At 41.8% G+C, this 12,377-nt stretch overlaps 1 protein-coding gene across 2 annotated transcripts; it reads right to left on the bottom strand.

Annotated features, from left to right (window-relative positions):
* Positions 1-7,720: 7,720 nt before the first annotated feature.
* Positions 7,721-10,812, bottom strand: LOC101062600 (neurogenic differentiation factor 2-like). Of its 2 annotated transcripts, none has more exons than XM_011621859.2 (2): positions 10,535-10,812; positions 7,721-9,063 (listed from the first exon to the last, which is right to left on the bottom strand). In XM_011621859.2, the coding sequence occupies exon 2, from the start codon at positions 9,057-9,059 to the stop codon at positions 7,986-7,988; it is 1,074 nt and encodes a 357-aa protein (XP_011620161.1). In that variant the 5' UTR covers positions 9,060-9,063; positions 10,535-10,812; the 3' UTR covers positions 7,721-7,985. The 2 variants fall into 2 exon arrangements, with proteins under 2 accessions (XP_011620161.1, XP_029706324.1); XM_029850464.1 differs by lacking the exon at positions 10,535-10,812 and adding an exon at positions 9,142-9,481.
* Between the last annotated feature and the right edge of the window lie 1,565 nt (positions 10,813-12,377).

Here is a 12,377-nt window from a genome sequence, read left to right as displayed (position 1 = left end):
TTAAGATAGGATAAGGAACTGTGTACTGTATAATGTCTGTAAATCTCCCCACAAAGCTAGGATGTGTGTGTGCGTGGGTGACAAGCCTTGCAATGATGCATAACTTGAGCTGTCGTTCATTGTCATTGTAGTTTAAAGGATGACAATCAGACATTTTTATTTTCAAACATAACCATTGTCCTGTTGGGTTAGGCTGAAAATGGAGAGCTTTACCTGTGTTGCTTCTGCGCGTCTGTGCAGGTGTGCGGTGCACGCAGTATGCACAACGTGACACACTGTCAGTCTGTTCATCATTGCCTGTGAATCCACATGGGAACGGCGGCGGAATTCCTGTTACCATGGAGATGTCCAAGCTCATCTGTAATAAAATTTCAACTTGAGAGAGATTAATTCAGGGGAAACTGTTGATTTATTCACACTGGTGGATACTGATGCGGTTCTTCATTCGCTCTGATGTCTGACTACGATGGCTGCCTGTGTCAATATTAGGATGCTGCTGCTGCGTATTCCTATTTTAGTCACAGGATAAAGTTGAGGGATATTGTCTGTTTTCTTCTACTCACCAAGGACCAATTGCTGCCAAGTACTCTGTGCAGCCGGAGCCGGTTACAGCTCTATTAAAACAGCCAATTCAAAGCTATTAAAACAGTGAACTACACTGATAACATGCTTCTGTATTTCAAATCATACCGGTGAGAGGAAGTGCAGTTCAGAAATGAAGTCAGCCACATTCATACGCAAAGTATTTAGGCAATTAAGGCACATGACATCCTCAAAATGATGTCATCAATTTCAATGTGAATGCTGGAATTCTTCCAATAGCAAGTAAAATGCTGATTGTTCTTCGTTCTTTAAGCTTAAGCTTCAGCTTAATCATCTCTTCGTCCATCAACGTCTGCAGATATTTCTTTTAGAGCTCAGATCACCTCTCAGAAGCTCAAATGTTTGGGAAAATGCAGGTTCTGAGGCAATATGGTAGTTTTCACTTTACAGGACCATCATCAGAATGTGGAAAGGCAATAAATAATGGCAGTTTAGGAGATTGCTGTGAATCCAAACATCCTAGTTGAAGGCATGGACCAGTATGAATATGGAAAGTCTCTTGAGCTGGTCCTGAAGTTTAAACCAGAGAAGCATGACATCATTATGACATTATGACATCATGAGATCACACCAGTTTTTTCTCCTATGACAGTGCAATGAATTTGCCACTGTTTGAATATGCTCTGGGTGAATGTGTGTGAAGGGTAACCGGTGATTAGGATTCAGGACTTTATTTTGATCATCTAGTTGCCCATATGTTAACCGAGGCCTCAGCTACTTACAGCACCATCGTTCTGAATGTAAATACCTTTCACTCAAAGTGTTGGGAATATCCTCAGTGTTTCTTCTTCGATTTCCTTATTGCTGCTTATTGCTGCTTATTGCTGTATATATGTGTGTATATACAAAAAACAATTTCATCGATACGATACAGCATCTATTCTGATTATAAACTTTTAATTAAATTCACCATGAGACACCTTATCCTAGGGTATTTTTTTTCTGTTCTATCTGTTTCCTATTCATACCTCTGTTGTTGTTGGGGGTTGTTTTTTTTTTTTTAAATTAGCGATAAAAGTCACATCCTTGTGACATTCTTCTCCCTTCAGTTGTGATAGCAGGTATGCTTTTAGTTTGAACAGACAAAAAAAAATTACTTACTACTGAAGTGCTACTTTTTTCATGGTATCTGTGTTTGCATTCACATCATCTTTATGTACATATGCATGAGCATGTGTTCAATACCAGCGTGTCTCTCTCTTAGTGACCCTCAACTCTCTCTTGCACACACACACACACACACACCATCTCCCCATGCAGAAGTAAGAGGACCTCTTGTCTTTCCTCTTCTGATAATCTCTTTTAATCTGAGAAAACAGACACAGGCTGTTATGTCAATATCTTATCACGAGGCTGCCATCAGGGCGCACACTCCATTTTGTTTACTTCTTCAAATCCAAGGAGGACAGAGGAGACAGGTTGGCAGAGAAAACAAAGAAGTGAGAGAGACCGAGAAGAAGAAGGAATAAACTGAAAAGAACTGATACTGTAAAGGTTTCTTTTTAAAAACAGATACGCATTCCTTGCAGACAACACATTAGGCAGTTCACTATTAAAACCTTTGTGACCTGGTTAAAGCTAAAGCCGTATATCAACCTCCTAAAAGGCTTAAGTCATTTTTTGAATAATCCTATAATAAAAAATAACTGTAATTTCAATGCACATTTGCAGGTTACACAATGGTTTGGAAAACATGTGAGGAAAAAGGATTTGCATTTTAAATATTTCCAATTATTTCAAGAAGAAGGCTTAAAATACTACAGTATTTTAAAACAAATGAAGTACAAAAATCATCAAGCAGCGCTACAGTCACTGACTGTTAGAGATAAACGAAACAAAAGAATGATGAACTTTGCCGATTTGGTGAGATTTGACCTTGAAGCACCTTCACTAAAACAGATTCTCTTATTTTTCAGTCAATGGGATGAATAAGAAACATGTAATAACCAGCAAATGATAATCCAAAACACATTTAGAGGTCAGACTGTGTGTGAATGTGTGTGTTACATTGCGTCATGAGGAATGTGTGTTGGAAACATCTGCATGTGTGAGCCGATACCTTTGTGCTCTGTGTGTGTGTGTGTGTGTGTGTGTGTGTGTGTGTGTGAGACTGTCTAAATTTGGTGACAGCTGTTCATTAGTCCATTACAGCCCCACACTGCTGATTTCTCAAAGCTGCAGACTAGAGCAGGAAGAAACAGGAAGGACAAAACACACTTGCGAGGCGGCGTACACAAAACTGCTATTATTTCCGGAATAATATTCTGTAGAATTCCATATGCATTTACAGGTGAATGATATATTCTTTATCATACCTTGCTTGCCATTGTTATATTATGCTCAGCATTTTCTGATGTCCTGTTTAATTCTCATGTTTTCTTCCATTCCTGTTGTTTTTCCCCTTTATTTAACATTGTATGTAACATTAGCTATGCGTGTTCTTGGAGCTTTAAATTACATCTATGCTTCATATCTTAGATACACTCCAAGAAATTCAGATTATGACAAACTCGACATCACTCATCCACAGATTCAATGCATATGCCTCAATGGCTCATGGTGTGAGAATATGAAAAGGAGAGAACAGATAAGAAAGACTCAAGGGAGAGAACTAGTCTGTTTGCATTCATCAAATTCAACATGATCTGTGAAACTTTTATGCATGAGGCATTTTAAATCAGATTATCCATCTCACTGTTCTTTTAAAATAACAGTTCTGATCACGTCATGTTTATATTCTACATCATCATCTGCAAAGAAATCTGTGTTTCAGTGCAGAGCAACAGATCAGCGTCATTAAGACCACAATTAGGAAATTATTGAAATCCTTTTGCACGTGCGGCATAAATACAGCATTACTTCTACAAAGTAATGGGGAACATTCACTGTTTTATATGAAAAGTAGCAGTTTTGGCTGCATCTCTATCATCCTATCAATGCAGCAATCACAAAGATGGAGGAACAGTGAGGATAAACTGATGTGCTTGTCATTAGAGAACTTGAGATCCATTTTTCTAGACCAAGAGCAGATTTAAACTCAGCTCTTTCCTCCAGTCATGAGCTCAGTGCTTCGTCCTTGTCCTTGTGTGAAGTCCTTATGGTGATGCGTGTCTGTGCATGTGGGTGAGCAGTGAGGAGACAGACAAGGGTGCGATGTACTTTAAGAAGGTGAACACCTCAGAAAGACGTGACCGTGTGCCTTGGGCGAGAAAAACAAAGTGGGAAGAAAACAGGGAGGCAACTCTGTGGATCAGAGCTGCTCTGGAAGCACAATTAGTTAGAACGGAAGTCCAGGGGAAAGAGGGTGAAAAGGGGGAGTAAGAGGAGCAAACAAACACATCTGAGAAGAAGAGCAGACAGAGGGAGCACGAGGAGCAGAGGAGCGAGGGCAACGAGCTGGATTCAATACCATCTGACAGGTCCAGCTGGGAGTTTGCCCACCCCGCAGCACCACAAAACCCCTCAATATGGAGGCCAATTACTGCTGCCCGCATGACCGTGGCATGGCAGCATCAGAGATGCAGCCCTCCGTGCCTCAACTCGCCTTTTCCTCCGCCTCACCCGTCTCCTCTCCTCACCCCCCCCAACCCCAAAAATAAATAAATAAATAAAAATTCCTACCATCTGTGCAATGTGACAACAACCTCTATACCCTACACAGGGTTTTACACCGAGCACACACACTTTGCGGGGAACACACACATCAAAGATGACAAAATCCTCACTCAGGGGCTCTGTCTGTTCTGGTACTTGACGGCTCGTCTCTGAACGGTTTTGGTCTTGGTGGGCTTAATGACCGAAGACCCACAGCGAGGTCTGACATCTTCACACTTTCTGTGAGCTTGTGTGTATGTGTGGAAGTGTGTGCACTTTCTCTCTCTACACCCTGCCATTGTTTCACATGCAGGGGAATTTCCACGCCTTGCCAGCTCCAGCTCTTTCTGCAGAGCTGAGGCGTGGCGCTCAGGCTGGCACAGGTGGCTCAGGGGCACCAGTGCACTGGAGACAACTCCCAAATTTCAATATCTGTGCAGCCAAAAATCACATCTAAGAAGAAGTGGTTTTCGTGGTTTTCATCGTCTGTGCAATATGAAATAAGCAGAGCTGTCCTAACATGTTGCCTTGCACACACACGTGCTCTCTCTCCCTCTCATCACACAGCTTTTGATTTTCCCCACCACAGATTTGAGATTGATTTCTCTTCCAAACCCGCCTAAATTCACACATGAGATTAAACCCTGGAAGATATTTTGGAAATTAATCCCCAAAATAATTAATCTGATAAACGTGTCTAATCTGATAAACAGGGAGGGTGGAGAAAAAAACCTCACCAGATGGAGATTTGTATGGCCTGAGCATGAATTACGTTTGTTTTTATCAGTTCAATTGAGCAATGTTCTGGATTATTTAATTACGGTAATTGCGTGGAATTTTCCCAAACATTCATTCACACAATTACGCTTGAAAAGCATCCCAATTAATTGATTTTATGGGTTTTAGTTGCTTCAGTTAAGCGCATTTGTCAGATGTTATTATCGTATTAGCCCGCTTAGGTAATACATAGTTTATAAGTGCATTATAACGAGGAATTAATAAACTAATTGATATACAAATAAATAATTCTGAGGGTTAAAAGGCTGGTTCGACGTACATCCTCCCTCGTTTATGGGTGTGATTGGGCTATTGTTTAACTATGTCAGTTCACAGTTGTGCTCGTCTCCTGTTTTATTGGAAAACAACGTAAATTATCACGTAACGGTAATGTAAATTTTTTGCAATATCTAAGCAGGAGTGCGTGACCGAAGGGCAGAAAATGGGCTCTCCTTTTGTCCGTGGACACTCACCCTCCTTTAACTTCGGACAATAATGAACAGATGCTGAGTGAATTAGGAAAGAAATACCAGGTCCCTCCCACAAGGGCCACTTTGGCAGGGGCCGCCTGGCTGACACGTGGCGCAGCTGGCACCGGGCTGGTGATGGTGGGCTTCTCTGGTCTCTGGCTTTACTGATGCTCAGACATTTAGCGACTTGGCACCATGCGTCACGCTATCAAATCCTCTGCCAGAAGCACCTCTATTCAGTAAAACTTCAGCTGAACCGAGAGATACGGAGATAAAAATCCAAAATGTGACTTCCACCTGGCCCACTGCGGCCGCCTGCCCTTTCCCAATTTTGCTGAGACCGAATTTGATCTTAAAATCGTTAATTAAAATGTCCACGAGGTTGCGCATCCGTGACACAGGTGTTTGCGTCGTTTCCAAGGCTTAAAATGTATTTATTCTCTGTCCAATCTGTGACTTGAAACTCTCGCGGACTCTTTAGATGTGATTAATTTTAAACAAATTCATTTATGTCCGTCCAAGTTTCGTTTAAATCCACTGATAGAGCTAAATGTATTTACCTTCAAATTACATGACTTATTAAAACACGTTGGTGAAGTTTTAAAATCAGTGCCATTTTGAAAAGAAATCAAAACTGTCTATATTCACGTATATGCATATATAAACGTATACTGTATATAAATATATATATATATTTCTGTTATAAATGTGTGTAGGTGTCTGTGTGTATGTGAATCAAATAAGCCATTTGATGCTTTTTGCACGGTGGGAAAATAGAAAACAGCAAAAAACAAACTGACCAAATGTAAGAAATTCAAGTATTTTTCTGATTTGATAGGACGGCTCCCGCCCTGCGCTGCCTGCTCATGGGTGCTCATTTTCCCTGGATGTCCCCGACAGCATATGGGACCCAGGGCAGTGGTCCAAAGTTGGAGCCTGTTCCTAATATTGATTAGAGGAATCATCAAAGATGTGATCGAACCTGGAAGTCAGATCTGCCCCAAATGAAAATCTGACACACAGTTTGGAAAAGTCTTTAGAGTATAATAACAGAAATAGAGAATAAAATGAATTTTGTAACCCGGTTGCTTTTCTGATTTTGGATTAATTAAATTATGCTGTTTGACCTCGGTAAAGTCACCTGAATATTCCTGCTTTCATTTATGGCCTAAGTCATGCGTAGGTTTATATTAAGATTGAATTAGGTGTCAACTCTTGGTATTTTGAGTATAATGCATTATACGAGACCGGATGCTTTAAAAAAAGTCAAAAAAGAAACTTTTTGGCTGCATTTCATTTGAATTTTACGTTGTAGTGAGTATATTGATTCACAATACTTCAAAACCCACGATAAAACAAAATAGAATTTAAAAAAATAATAATCATTGTTTTGTCTATAGCTTTTTAAAATTTGATTACTCAGAAAGCATGTGTATTCAGCCCATCTGAAAAAGGCAAGGCACAGCGGATATAGCCTTCTAATTTACTAATTACTTGAGAAGATATCTATTTTTTTATTGTATTTTATTTTTGTGCGTTTGTCAGAAAAAATTCATTGTGAATTTCACTCCGGAAGAGACCAGACGGTAAAAGCTGCTTTAATGGCTGGATTCGAGTGTGAACTGCACCACAGAAAAGTGTAAAATTGGATCTAAAGATATAATATAACACATTTTTATTATCATAAATAGCTAGTCATCTGTGTTGTTGTGTGTATAAAGGTTGTGCATGTTCTCTATGTTAATTGAGTACATGCACAACTGAATATGTAAAGCATAAAATATTATTAAAGTTTGTCCAGTTTTAATTGGTTATACAGATATGTTTAAGTATTTAAATAAGTCAAATTTAGAATATCTTCTTCATAAATATATTTTGAAACCACTCTCATAACTCTCAATCTGAAGTGTTTAACTTCCGGTAAATTCCTGGATTCTATTTTTTTGCACTGAAAATGTGAAGATGTGTCAGTTTTTGTGGTTCAAGTATAAAGTTTTAGAAATAAAAACAGCCCAATCAAACGTAATTTTGATCACATTTTATTATACATTGATGTCACTTATTAACAAACAAGACGTTACTTTTGAAAACCAAGTAAGCACGTCTCTAAAACATTATTAGCATTTTTTTTTTTTTTACCACACTCTTATTTCAGGCCAGTTCATGTTTATTTAAGTGGTGACGGGGTTAATTTAGAGCTGCTTTGAAAGTTATTTAATAAAAGCACTGGCAAGATGCTTCAGGCCAAGAAACATGAAATGAATCATTACCCCCTCTGATGGGAAAAAGATCCGTTTAATCGTCAGACAGTTATAAAACATTTCCATTTGTAGTGTTTGTGACATAACATGTGTAGGCCTATTCATATTTATTATTATACATTGTACAACCATGAGATGAAGACATCAGAAGAATACACAAGGTAATCAGCGAACTCTTGCTGCCACTTAGGACGCTGTTTTTGTCTTTGTTATTTTGCGAAACAATATGAAAATGTTACAGGATTGTCATTATAGGATCAATACATCTCATTTAATCAGCTCAGTTGTTGAAAAAAGCATTGAGGTCCTCGTACGGAGGAGCCCTGTCATGGTGCAGGTGCGCATCGTGGAAAGGGGGGACGTTTTCTGAGTGCGCACCTCCGCTGCGTGCTCCCGAGGACCCAAAGTGGAGGCTGTGGCTGGGTCTAGATGAGGCCAGTCCGGAATAATGCATAGAGTAGTGATAATTCCTGTCTGTCTCTGAAGGCTCCTGCTGTCTCCCGGAAAGTCCGCCGTTCGGGCAGCCGGGTGGGCTATGCTGGCCCTCGTAGTCCGGGCTGCTGTAATCAGGGGACGTCCCGCCAGGCGCGTACACGGATTCGTACCCACCGTAGGAATGGGTCCGCAAGTTAACCGCACCGGTTCCGGACTGATAATGTGGGCTTGAGATCCGGGGGCATCGGTAAGAGTACGGGTGGACGGAGAAAGGGGAGCTTGGCATGTGAAAGCGGGGTCCATCTGGGCACTGTTCAGTCAGAAAATTCCTGGTGTTGAGCTGCAGACAGCCTGCTACCAGGTTGGTCGTGGGCTGGGACAGGCCTTTGCACAACATCTGGACATAGGTGACAACATCTGGCCGCTTCCCGTTGCGTAAAATCTCCCCAAGCGTTAATATGTAATTTTTAGCCAGCCTTAGCGTCTCTATCTTGGACAGCTTTTGGGTTTTGGAGTAGCACGGCACTACTTTACGCAGATTGTCCAGCGCAGAATTCAGATCGTGCATGCGGATGCGCTCCCGGGTATTCGCCTTCATCCGACGCATCTTGGAGCGCTCCACGCGCGCCGCCGTCATCTTGCGCTTCTTTGGGCCGCGCTTTTTGGGTTTGTCCCCGCCGTTCTCGTTGTCGCACTCCTCTTCCTCGGCGTCGTCGTCCTCGTCGTCGTCGCCGGCCATCTCGGACTCTGCCCTGCTGCTCCCCTCCAGGGGCTCATCCAGCTCGTCGTCCCCGAGATGACAGGGTTCGTGGCCCTCTTCCTTCGACTTGCAGTCGTCGTTTTCGTTGTCCTCCGCCCAATCAGCCGCCAGCCTCTGGACGTCCGGCAGCACCTCGCTGAACAGACGGCTCAGCATCATTAACCTGCAAGAGAGACGCGATTGCTTTTTACAGACAGCAGAAGCTGAACTATTAGTCCTAATTTAAAACATACTATTTTACCCCTATTAAAATCTGATACGATCAGATTCCACCGCCAAACATTCTTTCTTTAGAAGTTTCTTGCGATATTGTTCTATTATCAAATTGACCTATTGTATGTGGGATCGGGTGAGAAAGCGAAACGGTCTGCAGATAATACCAAATGATTTTATTTCAAATAGGCACAGAGTCATGGATCTACACGTGCGCTCCGTCCTGCGTCCTGCTCCAGTAGGCTCCAGGGGGGCGGCAGCGCTGACTTGCTTTAGACGACCCCCCAGGGACGCATTTAGAATGCGGGTTCCTCCTCTGCCCTACAAATTACCGACCTGGAGGGATTCCAGCACGTCGAGGCCGCACAGTGGACCTGCGGGATCCTAAACGTATGATATTGTCCACTTAATATGTTTAACTTTCTCCAAAAGATTCCCGAGAGGATTCGTGATATTAAAAAGGTCAAATGACGAAAATGATTGGCGACCGTGATTCACGGTCGCCAATCATTTTCAACTAATTAAAAAAAGAAATATCTTCCCCATTTGCTGGTCCTGAAATCTGATTTTTAAATCACTGGGGTCACGGGGGCCTTATAAAATGTTCAATCTCCCGGACTTTTGAAGACCCAGGAGATTTTCCTTAGATCGATACTAACGTTTAAGGAAAAGCTCAAATTAAACGTTTCGCTTTAAAGGAATAACTGAGATATTTATCTGATATTTACAAAACCCTTAACAAACAAACGGCAATTTTAGAAGGGGCCGATTTTGCAAATTCTTAGCACGTTTTTTCCCCCTCCAGTAATCTGAGCTCAGATGTCTGCGGAGTCCTTTGACGCGTTTTTCTAATCTTGTAAGCACAATGTAATTAATGCCAACCAATACCTTGTCAATTAGCCCTGTGTGTCTCTATGGAGAATTCTACCCCCACAGTACTGTGACGCGCGTCGCGCAGGAACGACACACACACACACACACACACACACACACACACACACACATACACCTACACACACACACACACACACACACACACACACACACACACACACACACACACACACACACACACACACACACACAACATTATGATAAAAGGGCCATTTAAAGAAACAAACTCTTCAGTGCGTAAATTCTGATGCACCACTGCATGCGTAATAAAAAGGTGCAGGTTCTCAATAATACAACGGCATTTCTATATTCTTGGGGTTTTTTTTGGGTTTGGGTTTTTTTAAGGCTCATGAAGGTGCATCACTGCCGTCCATTAAATCTGTCCGATCGCGGCTTGTTTGAGGAAAGGGGCGCAATAGAGTTGCGTGGTTGGACGGGTGCAGTTACCTCGCAGGCGCAACACGAAGACAGAAATCACATCTTGATCAATAAATGGATGGCGACGGGGGAAAAAAAGAGTAACCTACCTCGGCGGTGGGGCTCAGTGACGGGGCAAAGCGGGTTTGTTTACACCATCTCTCTCCGGGTGGGCGTCGCATCCACACGCCCTACACGGATGCTTGTGCGACCGAGGGGCTGTGGTTCTGCTCTCACCCCTCTCTCTCTCTCTCTCGCTCTCTCTCTTTCTCTTTCTCTCGCTCTCTCTCTCTCTCTCTTTCTATCTTTCCTCTCTCTCCGTGCTGATGTTGCTGCTCACCCCAGCCCAAACGTGTGGAGGGAGCCGTGTGGCACCTCAGAGGCAGGACTGGGTGGGTTACATACCAGCTCTGATGCCAGGCCCATATGGCTGGCACGTCATTGGCAAGAGCCATCACATGAGAGCCGGTGATTGACATGCGGCCGCATTCACAGAGACTGGCTTCCCCCTGGGGGAGAGGGACTCGCCATCTGTCACTGAGCTGAAAGGGAAAATGGAATAAGGAGTGAATGGCTAAAAAAAACACCGCACTGGATTCAAACAGCTCCCGTTAGCCCCAATATTTTGAGGAGAATAGATTAATCTCGCGTAGAAGGAAACATATATTTGAACGCTTTATTATTCGTGATATCATTTCGTTCTTAAAGAACTGGATTTTGAGAGTCTAGTAAAAATCAAACCTAATATTTTGTGTAGCAAAGATCCAAACTTGTGCACTGAGGAGACCCGTGGTGTCTTTTCAAACGTTATAGCAAACCCGTTTTTAATAGGAAAGCAACGGGGAAAATATAATGCACACGCACTGAAGATCAGAGTCAAGGTGCAATTGCTTAAACGAGTCAATTGAACTGCGCCAAGCAGCGCGTCTTGGTTTGGTTTGCCAGGTTTGGCACAGGTGCGGGTGGGCGGGCTGGTGCCAAAGGTGGCAGAGACACAGATTGCAGAGAGGGGCCAGAAGATGAGGCAGATAAAAAGAGGGATAGCGTAAGACAGAGGGAGAGAACGAGAGAAGGTTAATAATTGCCACAGCATTGTGTAGTTTACAGTTTATTTCGTTTTAATTTAGTTTATCCGAAGAGTACGATGACATAAATACACCGCTGAGGCAGGAACCAGTCTTCAAGTCGGGCCTATTCTTATTCTGAGACTATAAATCGTAAAATGAGTTTGTTGCATTAGGAAACGCTTGCATTTGGTTAATATGTAAAATTATTTAATCATTATCCTGACATTTTTCCGTATTTTTTCCCGATTTGTTTCGAAATCATCATCCAGCCATTAATGATAAATTTGGCAACAAATGATGCGTTAATGACAGAAACTATCATTTTGAAAAACTATTACTTGTAACATGGATGTGATTATACCAATTCGGAAAGAACCGACCTGTCGTTTTCCAAATTTTCCTAAAAAACATTTATATTTTTAACGTTGTTCGTGTAATTGGATTCTAGAGGCGACAACGGAGCAGCGAGTGTAAGATTGAACATTTGCGACATCTATCGGTCAATAGTCGTCGGTGCATATTAAAAACCTAAAGCAGGCTATTCCACCTCCAGAACAACGACTTAATTCTTTAGTTTTACCTTTCTTTTTTCACATATTTAATTATTATTGGATTTGTCATATTTGCACGATAACACCCCTTTTATTACTATGCTTATTATATAATTCGATTTTAAACTGGTTGTCACAAGTGACAATTAATAGTATTTTGATGCCACCTTCTGGTAACAAAATGCCCTTACAAACCCTTGTTAGTGTAAAAAAAAAAAGAGTATATGAGTGCATTGTAACCTCATCTAGTTGAAGGATATCATGCATATTAAGATACAAACTCATCTTGACTTGAATCATGTTTAGAGTTGATTTCGTATGCTATCTGGCAGCAG

The sequence above is a fragment of the Takifugu rubripes genome, chromosome 1 (assembly GCF_901000725.2).
Source record: "Takifugu rubripes chromosome 1, fTakRub1.2, whole genome shotgun sequence".
In the NCBI taxonomy this organism is placed as follows: domain Eukaryota; kingdom Metazoa; phylum Chordata; class Actinopteri; order Tetraodontiformes; family Tetraodontidae; genus Takifugu; species Takifugu rubripes.
Note: the sequence above shows the minus strand (reverse complement) of the source record. Positions and strands in the feature narration are given on the sequence as shown.

Coding starts and splice junctions, on each gene's coding strand:
- LOC101062600 (XM_011621859.2), bottom strand. CDS start 9,059: ATGATGCTGAGCCGTCTGTTCAGCGAGGTGCTGCCGGACGTCCAGAGG.